The sequence below is a fragment of the Zingiber officinale genome, chromosome 7B (genome assembly GCF_018446385.1).
Source record: "Zingiber officinale cultivar Zhangliang chromosome 7B, Zo_v1.1, whole genome shotgun sequence".
Classification (NCBI taxonomy): Eukaryota; Viridiplantae; Streptophyta; class Magnoliopsida; order Zingiberales; family Zingiberaceae; genus Zingiber; species Zingiber officinale.
Genome location: NC_055999.1, coordinates 57,563,918 through 57,585,095, shown reverse-complemented (window position 1 = coordinate 57,585,095; position 21,178 = coordinate 57,563,918). Strand labels below are relative to the sequence as shown.

Below are 21,178 nucleotides of genomic sequence, written 5' to 3'. Positions count from 1 at the left end.
ATTTATCACTAACACAATAATACTATTGTAATCTTTTATTACAATCTACCAATTGCACTAGCTTAACAAGATTGATTAAATAAAGGAATAATTTTATTAATAATGAAATGCAATTATATTGTATAGTGATTACATTTTACAATTTGATTTGTCTAGGATACTATCACTAACGTCTATATCTTGCAATGCAATTATATATTGAATAAGCTTAAGGACGCTGGCATGCTAGGGAAGATACTCTTATAGATCCTAGTGTCAAATTAGTAGCAAGATGGGGGTAGCCACTAATTGATCTGAGGAAAAAGAATTATAAAATCTCATAAAAAAAACTAAAATATTTCGGTCACTGGACTTGTCCTTTCATTTGTAGTGAATGTGATCAGTCAATTTTTAGAGAGTTTATTTGTGACTATTAGATAACAACTACAATGATTTTACATTAGCAACTCATGGGAAAGTTCCAAGAAAAGGTATTTCATTTTGTAATCGAGGTTATCTTCAGGCCGTTGGATATTTAGATAAAGACTCAGTAGGTTCTATAAATAGACGATCTACATCTGACTACTGTGCTCTCTTAGAAGTTAACTATATTTCCAGGAAGAGAAAGAAGCAAATAGTAGTGGTTAGGTCAAGCGAGGGGAAGAATATAAAGTCATGGCCACAACAACATGTAAAGTTAGATTAAGCATATGGAGATTCACATTTTCAGAGACTTCAATTTTCTTTGTTAGTTCTAATGATGAGTTAATAGATTGATTAAGCAAATCATTTGTTGACTAAATCCCTATGAGAGCTTAGAATTGAATATATTTATAACAAGCTATGTCTATGTTGGAGTATATACTGAAAGCCTAAGCTTTGTAAACATTCATTATGAATAAAGAATCACATTTGGTCAAATTGTTTACATTTGTTTGTAGTTGTTCATATAGTTTATATTGTAGATAACATAGTATGTGGTGTCACATGCAGAAGATGATGTTATCAGTACCTTATAAATTATAAACAGTAGCTCACGACCAGAATGGAAAGGAACAAACCATTAGAAAGTCGTAGTGTAATTAGGTATTAGTTTATCTTAACTATATAATTACACTAGTACACTCAGAGTGTATTGAGTAGGACCATTTGAGGTCGTTCCTTTTATACTGACTTTATAAAGGAACAAAGACCTCAGTTATTATGGAAGTGTGTGCTCTTAATCCTAATATAATAACAAGCACATATATTTGATATTTATTTCTTTAATTTATCAATGGGTGAGATTTAGTTCGATGAATCAATAAGCCCGATAAATTGGGAAATGATATCACTTATAGTGTGTGTTGTTAATTATGGAAGGAAACTGTGTCCTAGAGATACTAGGTTGATAATGTCCCCAAGAGGAGCTCATAAGGATTGTCATGTTAAACCCTGCAGGTGGACTTAGTCCAACATGACGATAAGGTTGAGTGGTACTACTCTTGGACTTAGATATTAATTAAATGAGTTATCAAGAACTCACTTAATTAGTGGACATTCGATATCTTAAACACGGGAGACTAACACGCCATAATAAGAAGGAGCCCAAAATATAATTTGGGATCGGTGCGGTAGTTGATGATAGTTCTCCAGTGGAATGAATTATCATTGATAAAATTAAGTGTGTGTGGGCGAACACGGATGCTTAATTTTATCGGGAGACCAAAACCAATTCCTCCTCTCGGTCCCTATCGTAGCCTCTTATTTATGGAGTTCTATACCCACCTACACCCACCTTCTATACCCACTAATAGGGCCGGCCAAGCTAGCTTGGGAACCAAGCTAGGGCCGGCCCTAGCTTGAACCCAAGCTAGTAGGGCCGGCCAAATTAAATTAAAAGAGAAATTTAATTTTAATTTTTATTATTATGTGGAAGATATAATTTAAAGAGAATTAAAATTAAAATATCTCTCTTGTAAAAAGATCTACAAAAGATTAAAGAAAGAGATTAGATCTCTTTCCTTATTTGTAGATTGGAGAGATGTTTTATTTTCTCTTTAAAAATTATTCACATGTTGATAAAATTAAAATTATAGAAATTTCCTTTTATCAACCATGAAGAGATTTTAAAGAGAAATTTTATTTTTTAAAAATTTCCGGAAGCAAATTAGGAAGTTTTAATTGTTGATTAAAACTTGTCCAATTTGTTCTCAAATGATGTGGCCGGCCATGAGATTGTAATTTGGGAAATTTTATTTTATTTTTCTCAATTAAATCATGTCAAGGAAATTTTAATTGAATTAAATTTCCTAATTTGCCAAGGAATATAAAAGAAGGGTGAGGGTGCCTTCACGAGATACAACATCTATTATTCCTCTCCTCTTTGTTCCTTGGTGTGGCCGCCATCCTCTCCCTCTCTTCCTCTTGGTGGCCGAACCCTTCTCTTCCATGGAGCTCTTGTGGTGGGATACTACTGGAGAAGAAGAAGAAGGAGAAAAGCTAGCATCTCTTGGAGCTTGGTTAGTATTTGGTTTTCCTCCTTGGTGAAGTTTTTCCTTTGTGGCCAACCTTGCTTGGAGGAGAAGAAGGTGGTTGGTGGTTTCTCTCTCAAGATCGTTGCCACACAACGCTTCGAGGTTAGAAGAGGAATACGGTGAAGATCAAGAGGTTTTTCTACAAGGTATAACTAGTAATTTTTCTTCCGCATCACGCTAGTTATTTATGGAAATAATACCAAATACAAGAGGCTTACGCTCTAGAATTTCGAATATATTTTTTCAAGTTGTGTTCTTTTGTTTTTTCTTTTCCTTGTGATTTGATTGTTCTCTTTGGTTAACCTAAAGTTATTTTAGGAAATTAAATATTATCTTTCTATAAAAGGTTTTGTCTAGTCGGTGGTGGTTGCTCCCATATCCAAGAAGGCCGTGTGCCTCGCCACGTCAGATCGGGAACCAATTATGGAAATTAATATTTAATGGAATTAATAACTTAAGGAGACTTGGGTCGAACGTGTTAAGTTCCGCAGAGATCCAAGTCAAAACCTAAAAGAACAAATAGATTAAGTTTTGGATCAAACGTGTTAAGTTCGCAGCGATCCAAAATTTAATTTAAAAGAACACACGGTAGCTAGGAAAGGTTCGGACTTTGTAAATTTTGTATAGTGGAACCTATAGGTTTTCCAAGTAGCAACCAACAATCGTATCGAGCTAGGGTTTTGCCTCAGTATTTGGTATTTAGTTTAATTATGCGTCATACATAATTTAGGCGGGATAATAGTAGGATGTGCTAACTTTGTGGACGCAGGATCCAACTATTATGGCTTTTAGTTATTATGTGTGTGACTTGGACATGTCAAGGGCATTAATATGTGTGTGCATGATTGTAAAATACAGCAGGAGTTGATTTAGTTTTATTAGGATTTTATTTTTGATCTAGATATATACATTCCTTTTACGGAATATAGGATCAAATGTAAAATTATTTATGTCGCGGATCGAATCTTGCAAAGCGTGGAACCTTCTAAGGACCAGAGGCGCAATGAACTAGAGCAAGATGGACGCGACCCTTGAGGCGGTGGCAAATACGGCAAAGAATGGGACGACAACACACGAGACGATTAGAGATAAAAGCCATAATAGTTGAAAATTAAATTTTCTATTTATTGCTTTTTGTGTGCATGTTAGTTTACAAGTATAAAGTAGGCTAGCATAGTTAAAATTCCTCATTTATAAATAACTAAGTGGGAGAGGATTTTAAATAAATCTCACGGTCTCCATTATTGGTTTGTAAGTGATGCAAACAAGCATGCGCGTTGGCTCGAGTGCCTTCCTCCATACGGATGAGCTTGTTTGTGGATCACTAGAATAGACTTCCATTTTGGACGACTATAGGAAATTAATTAACAGCGTGTGTTCCCCAACGGAAGGGGCATAATCTTATTAATGGACTTAGTGTCAAGTAATGGTACACACTTAGATACATCTAATAAGATCCTCCCAACGGAGTCACTATTATTATTTGTGACTAAATAATACCAACTATTAATTTTATTCACAAAAGGTAGGTTGACAAGATAATAAAATTAACGGGTTAAAACCCTCCTTTTACAAATGTCGAATTGTATTCGTCCACACTAACGTGGCATACAAAATTCACTGTGATGAGGTGGTGGTTAATTTAAAATAGTATTGTTTGAGGAATCAATATTATTCTAAATTTGGAGTCTGACCAAAAGTTATTTGTGATTCTTAGGATGACTTTCAACCCATCGTCCATCATACTTCAACAAAATAGACTTACCGACCTAATTACATAGATCGAAAAGGAACCCGTTGACATTCGATCGAAAGTTATAAATTCAGATCGAACCTTGTCTGACGCACCCATCGGTGAATCAACCCAAGAGGAGATTGAATATCATAAGAGATGGGTAAAGCGTATGAGATGGCGGTGTTACATTTCGCTTCAATGTCAAATGTATTCGAACATCAAGATAAAGATTTACCAACTTATGATATTATGAACAATCTCAAGGAACTCTTCGTCATCAGGATAGGGCTTCTAGGCAGCTATGAGAAAGATAATGACAGCCACCACGCAAGAGCGTAAAGGATCATATCCTAAAGATGATGGCTTATCCGAACGAGATACAAACTTGGAGAAATTGATGGGAAACCCAGATCGATATGATCCTCCAAACGCTACCTAAGTTTTCCGCCCGAACTATAATATGAATAAGAGGATTTATTCATTGGGAACTTCTAACTTCAAGCTGAAGGATTATTTCACACAATTCTCAAATTCACTACGCTGAAAATGGTTCTACAAACCGAGAGGAAGAAGAAGAAGAAAAATGTCTGTTCAAGAAAGAAAGTGAATAAATCTCGAGTACGTGATTTAAAGTGGAATGAGAAGTCAAGGGCAAGTGCTTCATCCGCAAACAGTCAGGCATTGGATCGTCCTCGTAGGAATCGTAACAACAAAGGTATATCTCACGCCTAGTTGTTGAAACACGTTTAGCGTGTTATCTACCAAGACCGTGTGTAGATACGGAGCCATCGATTCTGCAGGGTTCGTGAAACCCGACGACTAATCAAGGAGAGATTACCGCTCATACGGGCAATGCTATTGCGATGGGAGATGTCTACTTATCTTTTAGTAGAAATAAATTGATTTAAGAAATTGTCTTTATGTACTCAGTTTTAGAGAATTTAGTTTCTAAACTGCTTTTAGATGGATATTCGGTTTCTAGAACGATGTAGTTATTAAAAGAAATAAAGTGATTATCTGCTCGTGCATTAGGACAATTTGGATACTTTAAATCCAATTTCTTCCACAAAGCAAAACATGGAAATTTATAATTCATCTTCTAACTCAAATAAGAGAAAAGAACCTTCAGAAACGAACCATATCTTTCGCATCTAAGGCTTGGTCATATTAACTTAAGTAGGATTCAGGCTGATGGACTTTTGGTTCATTAGAGTTGGAAAATTTTCCAACTCGTGAATCTTGCTTGGAAGATAAAACGACCAAGAGGCCTTTAAGGCCAAGGGGTATAGAGCCGAAGTGTTAGAATTGGTTCACTCCGATTTGTGTCTGTCCAGGCAAGAGGAGGTTTGAATATTTTGTCTCTTTCATGGATCGATTATTCAAGATACGGATATATTTACCTAACGCGCAAGTCCGAGTGCTTTGATAAGTTCAAAGAATACAAGGTGATGTGGAAAACGATTAGGTAAAAGTATCAAGATACTACGATCCGATCGTGGTGGCGAATACCTCTTGGAGAGTTTAGGAATTACTTATCGAGGTCGATTCAATCCCAATTATCGCACTGGAACACCCCAAGAACGGTGTAGAGAACGAAGGAATAGGACTCTTATGGAGATGGTTAGATCGATGATGAGTTATTTGAATTACCAAATTGCTTTGGGATACGCCCTGAAACAAGAAGGTATGTTTTGAACTTAGACCTTCTAAATCGGTTTCTTACTCCCACGGAATTGTGGAACGGGCGAAAACCCGCCTAAGACATATTCGGATTGGGGTAGTCAAGATACGTGTCGAAACCAGATCGATAAGTTAGAATCCGTCAGAAGTTCGCGTGATTGTAGGATATCCCAAAGGAACAAAAGGTGGTTTATTTTATAGTCCTGAAGACCGGAAGGTCATTGATAGCACCAATGCCCAGTTTTAAGAAGACTATATAACGGATCACAAGCCCAGTAGAAAGTAGTTTTAGAAGAAATTGAGAGGACACGTCTACTTCAATACACAACAGACAAGATGAAGCACCACAAGAGACTCGCAACACGTGTCACACACGATACACAACCACGCATGCCTCGTCAGTAGTGGGAGGGTCAGGCAACCCGAAGATTCATGTTTTGGGAGAATCTTCGATTCGATCCCTGTAAACATGAACCGATCCCTGACATACAACGAAGCACCCAAGATATAGACGCAAAGTCTTCGCAAAAGGCAATGACCAAATAGAGTCATGTACTTAATAAGGTCCGAGCTTGTAGAACCACGACGGTGTAAAAGCCGTTGGATGCAGTGGATCTACAAAAGGAAAAGAGGGATGGACGGGAAGGTAGAAACCTTTAAAGCTAGACTTGTTGCGAAAGGGTACACTCGGAAAGAGGGAATCAATTATGAGGAGACCTTTTCACCCAGAGCTACGCTTAAGTCTATCCGGATACTCTTATCCATCTGCTCATACGGATTATGAGATTGGCAAACGGATGTCAAGACTTTCCTTAATGGAAGTCTCAAGAAAACATCCATATGAAGCAAACGGAAGGGTTCATTGAAAAGGGCAAAGAGCATCTATGTAAGCTCAATCGGTCCATTTATGGATTAAAGCAAGTTTCAAGATTCGAACATCCGGTTTAATGAAGTAATCCATCATATGGATTTATTCAAAGTCCGGACGAGTCTTGTGTATATAAGAAGTGAATGAAAGCGTGGTGGTATTTCTTGTACTATACGTAGATGATATTTTGTTAATGGCAAAATGTCAAGGTATTATCGGACGTAAGGGTACGGTTGTCCAAACAATTGATATGAAGGACTTAGGAGAATGTGCACACATTCTTGGGATCAAAGTTATAAGGGATCGTAAGAAAAGAATGTCGTGTCTGTTCCAAGCTTCATATATAGATACAATCCTTGCTCGTTTTAGTACGCAGGATTCCAAGAAAGGTTTCTTACCTTTTAGATATGGAGTAGCTCTGTCTAAAGAGATGTCTCCAAAGACATCGAAAGAGATAGAGGACACGAGCTTCCTTATGCTTCACCGTAGGAAGCCTAATGTATCGATGCTATGAGACCGATATCCGCTTTCACGGGTACGGTCGAGATATCGAGTAACCAGACAAGGACATCGATCGCTAGAAGCATATATTAAAGTACCGAGAAGGACTAGAGATTATACGCTAGTTTACCAAGCAGACGATCTGCTCCCTGGGTTACACGGATTGATTTCAATCGGATAGGGATAATAGTAAGTCTACATCGTGCCATGTGTTTACTTTAGAGGTGGAGCCATTTCAGTGGAGGTGTTAAGCGTAAATGCGTTTCGGACTCAACCATGGAAGTTGAATACGTAGCTCGAGGCATTAAAGAAGCGTGATGGCTCAGAACTCTAATGGACTTAGATGTGATTCTGGTTTGCCCAAAATCATCACAATTTATCGTGATAATAGTGGTGAGCTGCAAACTCGAAGGAACCACGAGCCCATAAGGCAAGTAAACATATAGAGCGCAAGTACCACCGACACGAGATATCGTGAGCGAGGAGAAGTCACATCGCCAAGATCAGATCGCAGATAACCCGCGGATCCTTTCACTAAGGCCCTTCCTACGAAAGCTTTGATCGGTATGGAGGGAACGAGAATCGGATGTATGGTAGATATGGCGGCTTAGTCATTAGTATAAGTGGGAGATCGTTGAGTGAAAGCCTAAGCTTTGTAAACATTCATTATGAATAAAGAATCACATTCGTCAAATTGTCTACATTTGTTTGTAGTTGTTCATATAGTTTATATTGTAGATAACATAGTATGTGGTGTCACATGCAGAAGATGATGTTATCAGTACCTTATAAATTATAAACAGTAGCTCACGACCGTATGGAAAGGAACAAACCATTAGAAGGTCGTAGTGTAATTAGGTATTAGTTTATCTTAACTATATAATTACACAAGTACACTTAGAGTGTATTGAGTAGATCATTTGAGGTCCTTTTATACCGACTTTATAAAGGAACAAAGACCTCATTTATTATGGAAGTGTGCTTTAATCCTAATATAATAACACATATATTCGATATTTATTTCTTTAATTTATCAATGGGTGAGATTTAGTTCGATGAATCAATAAGCCCGATAAATTGGGAAATGATATCACTTATAGTGTGTGTTGTTAATTATGGAAGGAAACGTGTCCTAGAGATACTAGGTTGATAATGTCCCAAGAGGAGCTCATAAGGATTGTCGTATTAAACCCTGCAGGTGGACTTAGTCCAACACGACGATAAGGTTGAGTGGTACTACTGACTTAGATATTAATTAAACGAGTTGTCGATAACTCACTTAATTAGTGGACATTCGATATCTTAAACACGGTGAGACTAACACGCTATAATAAGAAGGAGCCCAAAATATAATTGGGATTGCGCGGTAGTTCAACGATAGTTCTCAGTGGAACGATTATCATCGATAAATTAAGTTGTGTTCGGGCAACACGGACGCTTAATTTTATCGGAGACCAAACCAATTCCTCCTCTCGGTCCCTATCGTAGCCTCTTATTTATGGAGTTCTATACCCACCTACACCCACCTTCTATACCCACTAATAGGGGGCCGGCCAAGCTAGCTTGGGAACAAGCTAGGGTCGGCCTAGGTATAAATGGTGGCCGGCCCTAGCTCAAGCTAGTAGGGCCGGCCAAATTAAATTAAAAGAGAAATTTAATTTTAATTTTTATTATTATGTGGAAGATATAATTTAAAGAGAATTAAAATTAAAATATCTCTCTTGTAAAAAGATCTACAAAAGATTAAAGAAAGAGATTAGATCTCTTTCCTTATTTGTAGATTGGAGAGATGTTTTATTTTCTCTTTAAAAATTATTCACATGTTGATAAAATTAAAATTATAGAAATTTCCTTTTATCAACCATGAAGAGATTTTAAAGAGAAATTTTATTTTTTAAAATTTCCGGAAACAAATTAGGAAGTTTTAATTGTTGATTAAAACTTGTCCAATTTGTTCTCCAATGATGTGGCCGGCCATGAGATTGTAATTTGGGAAATTTTATTTTATTTTTCTCAATTAAATCATGTCAAGGAAATTGAGGAAATTTTATTGTAATTAAATTTCCTAATTTGCCTAGGCCAAGGAATATAAAAGAAGAGGTGAGGGTGCCTTCATGAGATACAACATCTATTATTCCTCTCCCTCTTCCTCTGTGGCCGGCCATCATCCTCTCCTCTCTTCCTCTTGTGGTGGCCGAACCCTTCTCTTCCATCGAGCTCTTGTGGTGGCCGGACACTACTCGGAGAAGAAGAAGAAGGAGAAAGCTAGCATCTTGGAGCTTGGTTAGTATTTTGGTTTTCCTCCTTGGTGAAGTTTTTCCTTTGTGGCCGAACCTTGCTTGGAGGAGAAGAAGGTGGTTGGTGGTTTCTCATCTCGGAAGATCGTTGCCCACACAACGTTCGAGGTTAGAAGAGGAATACGGTAGAAGATCAAGAGGTTTTTTCTACAAGGTATAACTAGTAATTTTTCTTTCCGCATCATGCTAGTTATTTATGGAAATAATACCAAATACAAGAGGCTTACGTTCTAGAATTTCGAATATGTTTTTTCGAAGTTGTGTTCTTTTGTTTTTTCTTTTCCTTGTGATTTGATTGTTCTCTTTGGTTAACCTAAAGTTATTTTAGGAAATTAAATATTATCTTTCTATAAAAGGTTTTGTCTAGTCGGTGGTGGTTGCTCCCATATCCAAGAAGGCCATGTGCCTCGCCACGTCAGTACTGGGAACCAATTATGGAAATTAATATTTAATGGAATTAATAACTTAAGGAGACTTGGGTCGAACGTGTTAAGTTCCGCAGGAGATCCAAGTCAAAACCTAAAAGAACAAATAGATTAAGTTTTGGATCAAACGTGTTAAGTTCCGCAGGTGATCCAAAATTTAATTTAAAAGAACACATGGTAGCTAGGAAAAGGTTCAGACCTTTGTACAAAATTTTTGTACAGTGGAACCTATAGGTTTTCCGAGTAACAACCAACAGTCTATAGAATATATTTGCACCAACTTACGAGAGGGATTGTTATGGGCAAAGACTCTGTGTGTAAATATGTAAAGAGCAAAGAAATTATTTTTTATTTTTTATTCATCATAATACATATATAACAGTAGAGGGAGATACCTAGAGTGGCTATGAGGAGTTATTCCCTTTAATCTCAATATAACCAAAGGAATATAATTACACTATCAATCTAGGCTTGGACCCCCACGAAGACCAACCATGTTTGGTGAATTTCTCTATCTTTAATTTAATACAAGTATTAAAACCTAAATAAACATAATTTATCCAGCATTTTAATATAGTTAATTTCTTCAGTTCTAAATTGATGGATTTTTACACGTTGATGTTGAACTTGTGTGCTTACTTAAGCATCTAATCTGGATGCTAGCACTGACTACTATTACATTGGATAAATTCAATGAATTACGAGGAAAATGTGATCTACTGCAGTTCAATTCCATTCTCTTATGTTAACTCATTTCCTTGATTCATTATCAAATACAACTGGAATTTGCTTGTTTTGAGACTCCAAGATAATATTTACTTGATTTAGATACAAACCCAGTCATGTGTCTGTTTCAACCACAAAAGATTCTACAATAAGGCATTAATACAGTATGTAAACTAAAACATTGGCCAATTAACTGGTTAAACCATCAATGGTGACTTATCTGCTCACGCTTTGTATTTCTGAATGCTTAAAAATCCTATTTGATTAAAATGACAGATTTATTTTTCATATCCTTACATTATCTGGCACTTGATTAATGCATTTACAGTGTATAATGAGTGCAATAAATGTGCCACATTTGGTCGTGCAAAACTATAGCATGTTCAAGTTCATTGCTTAATGTAGACTTCATGCTCATTAGAAGAACATAATCCAACACTGAATAAGTCTCTTTGTAGAACGACTACAGGCAAAGTTAAGTGGTAAAGAGAATAAGTGTCTTTAAAAAAAATGGTGAACAAGCACAAATATGCAACCATTTGAAGCATGGACAAGATATTCTAATATGAGATCAGAAGTATATAGATATAGGAAAGAACTGGAACACCAGAGGGTCGTTGGTGAAAACAATAATCTAAGGAGGCATCAATATTTGAAAATCTCATACCAACAAGATAAGTCCAGCTGAACAAAAACAACCACTCATTGACAGACTCAAAAACCTGAGATCTCTACCAGCCTGCACCAAACATGAAAGACTGAAAGCATCAATATAAGCATGAGTAAACTTGAATATCAAGGTTTTGATGATTAGTTGTTTATGCAAATTATAAAAATATGCATAGGTTTCAGGTGGAAGAAAGCTATCAGCAATATGTTCAAATATAAAGAAATGATTTTAACACAAATCTCTATCAGAATGTGATTAACAAATTTCAACAAAAGGAAATTCATATCATAATTCTAAGCAAATGCAACATTAACTTAATGATGTTGCAATGTCATCAACATCTATATATTTATCTGGTTGCCTGCACTTATGCAAATCAATGATTAATATCAAAACTTTATCAAAATAATTTAAGAGTGTGTTCTTTACAAGGATATTTGCAAATGAATAATCTCTTGGAAAATAATTGTTGATAATATACACTAGGTAACTATATCTTATAGTCGTAGGCACTTTACACCCATGAACCAAAGAAGAAAATTTATCATGGACCTATTTTGAGTAAGCTCTTAATTCCTACTAGAACCCATCACACACAATGTCTTCCTTTTTAATAGTATCCATACCTGTAGAATAAGGGCTCATATAAAAAAGAGTGGATAGATGTTGCTTTCTTGCTGATAATACATATATTAGAAAATGAAACAAAGATTTTTTTTGGAATGAGCCTAGAGGAAGAATAAAAAATGAAGTTACACAGAGAGAAGGAAAATAAATTTGCATCTAAGCCATATTAAAGCATATATTGTCACAAATACTCATATTCTCTATGTGACGGATGATTTCCACAAATACTTGCATAGTCATGAATATCCAATTATTCCTATTTTCAATCCTCAACATGAATAAACAAAGAGATTGCATAGGTAAGAAGAATGCTACTATTTCCTTTATTTCTTCAGACACCATGTAACAACAACAAATATATTTCAATTTAAGCAAGCATGCAGGAAGAATCCTGGTTACAAGCATACGTTTGTTTCCTTTAAAAGGATTAAATACAGAGTGCTGTAAATTAAAGATAACATAAAACAAAGTATAATAATATATTTTAGGATAGGAAATAGCAATGGGATTTAATGTCACATACCAGCAATGTTCCTTCAAGACTATGTATTGAAGGTGTCACCACTAATGCGAGGAAGTAAGGAAGCAGGATCTTATGCATCTGTTTATCCAATATTTAATCTAGTGTTAAATCCAAAGTTTATACTAGAGGCCCTATCTAATAAAGAAGTAGCTAGCATGTATAGATGTGTTGTCTGATACATGAGAATGCAGTCTTCTAGTATAGCTGGAAAAACAATAGTCACTGATCTATTGATACTTATAAACATGGACACAAAATTTATTTTTAGTATAAACCATTGATTGAGAACATTAACATGGATCTACTATGGTATATTCAGAGAAAGAAAAAACAAGGTCATACACATTTTAGACAAACAAGTTTAGATTGTTTTATGTGTTTCTGCTGCAATTAAGTGGAGATTTTGAAAACAACATTTGCTGAAGATACAAATTATGGTACTGTAGTGGAAAAGTAATAACAGATTACAAAAGTGTGCTAACTACGACTGCAGCTTTGACTTTTGATTAGAAATGAGGCTAGAAGATTTAAGTTAGGTGGAGTTCAATCGAAATGTGGCTAGGTGGTCTTGAGTCTACTGAACTGAATTCAATTCGCTTGTAGCTGAGAAAAAAAATGCATTGTGTTCAAGTGTTGGTTGAAGGGCTTGGATAGGGGATGAGGTGTAGTGGAAGTTTGGATCAAAAAATCTCTAAGGAGTTACGAGTTATAAGTGGAAAAAAGACAAGGAAATGACCTAAGTGAGAGCTCTTCTCACTTTATAGGCCCAAGGAATGAACCCTCCCAATGACGCTTCGCCATGTGCCACTTAATCACTAGAGAATCATTTTTCTTGTTGCAGCACATCCTCTCTACTTGGTCATGTGTCTGCTCCAAATTAGTCAACTCCAGTCTTTGAGTTATGCTATGTTCAAACTAGTTGAGAATTGCTCCATACATGTCATCCATCAAACCAATTATTAGGTTAGTTGAGGTAATTAATACTCAAAAACAATAACAACCAAGCCTAATTCGACTAAATTGGATCAACTCCTACTTCATTAGACTTTATCTTCTACTATATCATTATCTATATTTATATAAATTTTATCCTGTTTTATCATTGCTAATCAAGTCTTCTTTGATTTACATTTTTCCCATTTAATATGTATATTTGTTATAATTTCATATAACCTAACTGGGGCATTTATCAGTCAGCTAGGTACATATTCATACCATCTTAAATGCATCTCTTGGAGTTTTCTCTCAATAGGTTGAACTTAACTTTCTCTTTAATGTTCTCATTTCTTATTTTGTTCATCCTCATATGATTGCACATTCATCTATACAACTCTCATCTTCTACTTGTGTACTCGAGTCATAGCCCAACATTCAATTCCATATAATATAGCAGGTTTAACCATGATTTTTAAAAAACTTTATAATCATAAAGAACACTAAACACTTTCCTCCATTTCAGCTATTGTACTTCTATTATATGTAAGATATCTCTCAACTCCTCCATTCTTTTGCAAAACAATTCTAAATACTTAAAGCTCTTAGTAACTCATCATGTACTAAACAATTGCCTTACCACATTTAATATTATTGAATTTAAATTTTATATGTTCTATCTTTACTTTACCAAGCCTAAAACCTTTCACTTTCAATATTTCCTATAAGATTCGAGCTTAACATTTACTCGTTTGCGCATCTCGTCTAAAAACCAATGTCATTTGCAAGCAACATGCACCATGGTAATATATCTTAGATGTGTCTAGCGAGTTCATTCATCATTAGTGTAAAAAAATAGAGACAATTTTGATATAACCCTAATTTTATAGGAAACACTTTGGTTAATTTGTCTGAGTCTTCACTGTTATCATTATAACCTCGTACATATCCTTAATTATTTTAATATAGACTACGCTAATATCTTTCTTTTCTAGAATTCTCTATGTAATTTTCTTCATAGAATTTTTCTAGGTACTAATACCATGTGTAAATTTTATTTCTTTTTTCGATATTTTTTAATAGTTGTTTGAGAAGATGTATAGCTTCTATTGTCAACCTTCAAGACAAGAATCCAAATTTTTTTTCTATCACCGTGGTCTCCTTATTTTTTTTAATCACTTTTTTCAAAGTTTTTATGCTAACTCATTAGCTTAATGACCCTATAATTTGCATAATTCTATAAGTCTCTTTTATTTGTATACAAGAGGACTTTACCCTCCACTGACCGCCCACTAATTAGATATTCTTTTCGTTTTCAATATCAGATTGAATAACTTCGAAGTCATTCAGTACTATGCTTCCCTAGGCACCTTCATACATCGAAATATCATCTGAGCTAACTAATTTTCTATTTTGCATACCATTTAAAGTATACTTTTGGAGTTCAAATCAAGGTTTAAAATTTCGACCCATGCCGAAGTTTCGGTACTTGATTGGAACAATACAGTTTCGGTATCATATTGTGTCGATACAATTTATATATATATATATTATGTAACTTGATAACATAATAGCATACATTTATCAAAACTTCTGAAATAAAAGATAGGTAATTTAAAGTATTTTCTTTAATATTTATCGTTCTAAATCTCTTATTCTAAGATAAAAATATATATTATCTATAATAATTATATAGATTAATAGAAAAATTTTAATTTATATATAATAAATATATAAGATTTTAATTTATTTAATTATTTATTTATATATTCTAAATAATCTATATTAAATATGGGCTTATATTGCATTCTAAAATCAAATTTATTTAAAAAATTTATATATTTTTTAATTTTTTAACAATTAAAATTTTAGAATTATTTATAAAATTTTAAAATTATTTATCAATTTTTAAAATTATTTTAAATATTTTTATAAAATTTTAATCTATTTTTAATTTATATAAATAATTTAAATTTTGATTTTAAAATTATTTTAAATTATATAACTATATATTATATAAATTATCAATTTTTTACTTTAATTTTTTTATATTTTAATAAAAAACAAAAAAAATATTTATATTATAATTATATTAATTAATTAACTATTTATTTAATTAATTAATAATTTATATAATATATATAATAATTAATTAGAAAATATATATATATAATAACGATTTTAAATTTTAATTATAAGTTTTTTAAAAACCCTACTTTTTGTTCTCACGCATTGCGATGCGTGATTATGTCGCCACCTCCCCTTCACATGTGAGCTATCGTTGCCTCGCCGTCGTCGCCTTCGCCTCACCGCCGCTGACACTTCACCGCCTCTACTAATCTCTCATTGGTGGACTCGTCGAGGCCGATGTTCTAGGTAAGTAATTCGCAAATTATCCCCAAAGATTCATTCTTCCTTCTTCTTCCTCCTTCCTTCTGTCGTGCGACGACGAGTATGCACGATTCTTTCTGTCGCGCGATGACAAGCGCACGTAATTCCTTTTGTCGAGTGATGCATGCCGAAATCATCGGTATTCTGATGTAGGTTTCGATGCGTAGGCGGAACGGTAAGTTTCGCCCGTTCCGCCCGACATAGAACGAAACCCTAAACTCTGGTTCGAATTCTATAATAAAAATTTAAATTTTTATACTCCTTTACCTACTTAAATTACCTAATTAAGTTGATCACCTAAACCTTTATAAAAAATATAATAAAATACCTCTTCTAACACTCTTTTTTTTCCTCATTATTCACTACTATCTTATTGCATTAATCTTTAATGTCATTTTATTTAGGTAAGATATCTTGTTTTACTTTAGCTATTCTATAGATGTTCATTTCCCCTTCTTTTATATCCAGCTATCCATACAAGCGTTAGAAAGTTTTATACTTAACTTCACTCATTGCTTCTTGGCTACTCATACTGTTTAAAATTTTCTTCGTTCTTACAAGTGTAATATAACCTATAAACTATTCGTTTTTCTTGTTCTTTTCTCATGTGCTTTCTCGTTTTTCATTTCATCACTAAGATTCTTTACTTAGTGATGCACGTCCTTAAGACTCACCGAGTATGCTCTTGGCCATCATTTTCAAATTTAATATTATCTTATCCCACATTGTATTCGAGTCGTCATGTATTTCTCCGAATACTTGTGCTTCCATCCTCTCCTTAGATATACGTTACTTCCCGTCCTTTGACTTCCATTAGTTGATTTTAGGAACTATGCATGTTTTTCTTCTATTGATATCACTCTTGAGGCGCATATCTAACAATATTAATCTATGTTGGATAGTGAAGTTTTCACCAAGAAGCCTTGGCGCAACGATAAAGTTGTTGCCACGTGACCAAAAGGTCACGGGTTCGAATCCTGGAAACAGTCTCTTGCAAAAAGCAGGATAAGGTTGCGTACAATGGATCCTTCCCCGGGATCTCGCATGGCAGGAGCTTCGTGCACTGGGCTGCCCTTTTATCTGATCTTTCTTCTTAACTATAAAAAAGTCAATTTATGACTTATTGCTCCTACTTCTGCATAACCGAGTGTTCTTCTCTGTTCTTCTCCGCCCATGATGAACCAATCATGGCCGGTCCCAAGCCTGGATAAAGGAGGAGGGTTGAGTTAGGTTGTCAGCCAGCGTTAAAACTGTGGCAAATATTCAATGAATAGATCCATTAAACTATTGTGCTAATGCTAGGTTGTTCTCCGGAAGAAACGCGCCGCAGCAATGACTGCTACATCTCCAGAACTTGGGTCCAGTGCTAAATATGCAAGAGTTCGCGTTGTAGGGTCCGACTGTAATGTATCGACAAGGACTGCTACATCTCTATGAGAACTTGGGTGTAGTTTTAAATAGGCAAGAGTTCTCACACCATAGGTTGGATAAGAACAAATATGATAGGAAAACTAATATTTAAAATTTGGAACATAGAACATAGGAACTCTCACTGGTAAATCAATGGAAGTAGTAGATACTATGATTAGGAGAAGAATTAGTATGTTCTGTATACAAAAGATCAAATGGGTAGGCGAGAAGGCAAAACTGATAAAGAACTCAAGTTTTAAGTTATGATACACAGAAAAGAGTAAAGCAAGAAATAGAGTGGGTATTGTTGTAGATAGTTCGTTAAAGGATGAAGTTGTAGGAGTAATTAGAAAAGGGGATAGATTTATAGCCCTTAAGATAATAATGGTGAAAGAAACTATGAACATAATTAGCATATATGCACCGTAAGTAGGATTAGATGAAGCTACCAAATCAAAGTTTTGGGATGACTTAGATGAAATATTACAAAACATTCTGCCAAATGAAATGATTTTAATAGGAGGTGATCTAAATGAGCATGTCAGAGTGAAAAATAAGGAATATGAGAGGATATGGGAGTTATGAGTTTGGAATGAGAAATGAGGAAGGAGAAACTATATTAGATTTTGCGATAGCATATGACCTTATATTAGCTAATGCGTTTTTTAAGAAAAGAGAAGAATACTTAGTCACGTTCAAAAGTAGGAATGATAAATCACAAATTGACTTTCTTATGGTTAGGAAGCAAGATAGAAAGATTTGTAAAGATTGCTAAGAGTGTACTCGGTGAGTAAAAAGGACATGGACCACTAAGTAAAGAATCTTGGTGGTGGAATGAGAAAGTAAGAGAAAGTGAAGGAAAAACAAATAGCTTATAAGGAATTATATATTTGTAAGAATGAGGAAAACTTAAAAAAATATACAATAGCCAAGAAAGAAACTAAGAGAGTAGTGAATAAAGCAAAGCATGAAATTTTTGAACGATTATATCAAAAATTGGATACAAAAGAAGGGGGAAAAGACATTATAGAATAGCTAAAGTGAGAGAAAGAAAGATGAGATTTTATCTGAAAAAAATGTATTAAAGATGAATGTAATATGTATTTTCATCAGATTTTTAATGGAGGTTTAGGTGACCAACTTAACTTAGGTAATTTAAGTAGGTCAATATAGAAATTTAAATTTTTATCATAGAATTCAAATTTCAAAAGTAGAACAAGATTTAAATTAGATGCATAATGGAAAAATCATTGGATCAGATGATATTCCGATAGAGGTATGGAAGTGCCTAGAGAAATAAGGTATTGAATGACTTACAAAATTATTTAACATGATATTGAAAACGAAAAAAAATGTCTGATCAATGGAGGATAAGTACTTTAGTTCCCTTATATAAGAACAAGGGAGACATATAAAATTGTGTAAATTATAAGGGTATTAAACTAATGAATCATACCATGAAACTTTAAGAAAAAATAATATGAAAAAATTAAGGAAGAAGACCACAGTGACCGAAAATCAATTTGGGTTTATACTTGGAAGGTCGACAATAGAAGCTATACATCTTCTTAGACAATTAATTAAAAAATATCAAGAGTAAAAACAAGATCTACACATGGTATTCATTGACTTAGAAAAAACTTATGATAGAGTCCCAAGAGAAATTATATGGAGAATTCTAGAAAAGAGAGGTGTTAACGTAACATATATTGAACTAATTAAGGATATGCACGAGGATGTAACAGCTAGAGTAAAGACATGAGGCGGAGTAACTGAAACATTTCCAATAAAGATAGGGTTATATCAAGGATCAGCTCTAAGTCCCTATTTTTTTACACAAATTATGGACGAACTCACTCACATATTCAAGACAGTACCGTGGTGCATGTTGTTTGCAAATGATATTGTTTTGGTAGATGAAACACATGAAGGAGTAAATGGTAAACTAAAATCTTGGCAGGAAATACTAGAAGGGAAAGGTTTTAAGCTTAGTAAAATAAAGACAGAATATATGGAATTTAAGTTTAGCAATATTAGATATAATGAGACAATTGCTAAGATAGGAGATGACGAGTTGTCCGGAACTGAGAGTTTTAGATATTTAGGATCAAAAGGGCAACCCGGTGCACGAAGCTCTCGCCATGTGGGGTCCCGGGGAAGGATCCAATTCGAGCCTTCTTTAGGCTTGAACTATACCCAATTTGAGTTTGATTTGGCTAAATCAATGTTGAACTAGTTCAGTTTGATTCGGTTGAGTGGGTTAAGTAGATTACTTGAACCTAGTTTTGTGAGCAAAGTTTGGGATATTACAACAACTTTAGGGATTTTTGAATTATTTGTGTTAGTAGAATTTGGTGCTCATTGTTATTCATTTTCTTGTCGAGTTCTAAGTGATTATGGACCATCTTTAGCAGCAAGAAGTAGCTCTTTTTCCATCTACATATCTGATAAATGGTGCTTTAGATGTTTGACTGATGAATCCTAGGTATGTTCTTCCCTCTCCTTTGAATTAGGTGAAACCATAAGAGGAGGTTCTCAAAGGGATTAAGTGGTTTTTGGTTCCTAAGTTGTTTTCAAAATTGTGGTGGTGGATTGGGAAAGTGAGCCATAGTGCTACACTTATTCATTTTCCTTGCAAGGAATCGAGTTTTGGGATACTTATGTAGAAGTTTGGTTGGGAGGAATAACAATGTATCGATGGTGGTTTCGAGAGTGTTACTAAACAAAAAAGGAGAGACGAGTAGTGAGCATTAGAAGTGGAAGGTTAAGGTGGTGATTGGACGTGGTGGTAGCATGGTTGAGGGGATTTCCTAGTGTGGTGGTTACAACTTGGATGTTAAGTCGTGATGTTGGATTAGATGATGAGTCATTTATATAATGGATATGGTCTTTGACTTAATAAATGAGATAGACTTAGTATATTATATATGTATTGGTAGTCGTCTCTGTTAGGATCACTATGCATCTAGAGGGGATGGGATGAATAGGCAAAACCTAAAGTTTAACTAGGCTCAAATAACTTGTTAGCAATCAAATATGCACTGCTAAAACAAGTATTCAACATGTTTCAAAACCACCACTATTCCACGGCCTATAGCTTGTTAAGCAAGTCACTCCAGGAAACCACATTGAAATCATTTCTCATATTTAGAGGTGGAAAATTTTAATGGAATAATTCTCTTAGAAGGTGAGGATGGAAAAAACGTGAGCGAAGTTCCACTTCGTCGAGGTTGCTTATGGCACTTCAAAACAGTAGCCATACAAGAAAGAGCATGCAATAATAGTCATAGATGCCATACTGTTCAAAGTGTCTTTGCTCCCTCTTTATGAAGAATCTACGGACTCTATTGACTCAATCCTCCTTAAGCGGTCAACTGAAATGCTAATCTTAGAAGTTAGAACCATATCTATGATGAATATTTCATATGTAGTCGAATACACCCGCATCCAGTCGATTTAAATCCCATCAATAAGTCTAGTGTCTCTAGTCAACTCAACTCAACTAGATATATATTTTGATCTTCTAACGACTATGTCTATAGTCAACTCCCTCAATCATCAATTGACTTAACCACAAACAAAGTTAGACAACTATTTCATTTAAATACATAAACAGTTGATTAGTTGATTAGACATTTGACTCAGACAACTTTAGTTGACTATTCTGCCAATTAGTCAATTTAAGTTCCTTTTGTTTATAAGAAACAAACCAACAATGGATTACAGAGTTGACTCAAAACCAAACGAGTCGACTAACCTGCTTGATGTTGAGCTATTTCATTGACTTTGATCCAAAGTTCTTTATCGAGTACATGCTTAAGAAGAAATCTTCTACAAAATGCCCCAAATGACATTTTTCTCATCTCACATGTCTTGATGATGATGATGCTCCATCCC

General features: G+C 34.6%; 1 protein-coding gene across 10 annotated transcripts in view; it reads right to left on the bottom strand.

Annotated features, from left to right (window-relative positions):
* LOC122005767 (protein DETOXIFICATION 46, chloroplastic-like) overlaps positions 1-21,178 on the bottom strand; it is a 124,398-nt gene that overhangs the window by 2,313 nt on the left and 100,907 nt on the right. For 8 of the 10 annotated variants that reach the window (XM_042560955.1, XM_042560957.1, XM_042560956.1 and 5 more), the window contains 2 exons: positions 12,548-12,625; positions 11,395-11,466 (listed from right to left, as the gene is read on the bottom strand). In XM_042560955.1, coding sequence (XP_042416889.1) covers positions 11,395-11,466; positions 12,548-12,625 — 150 coding nt within the window. Of the gene's footprint in view, positions 1-6,220; positions 6,226-11,083; positions 11,467-12,547; positions 12,626-21,178 lie in introns of all 10 variants that reach the window. The other 2 variants (XR_006118533.1, XR_006118534.1) reach the window with 2 other exon arrangements.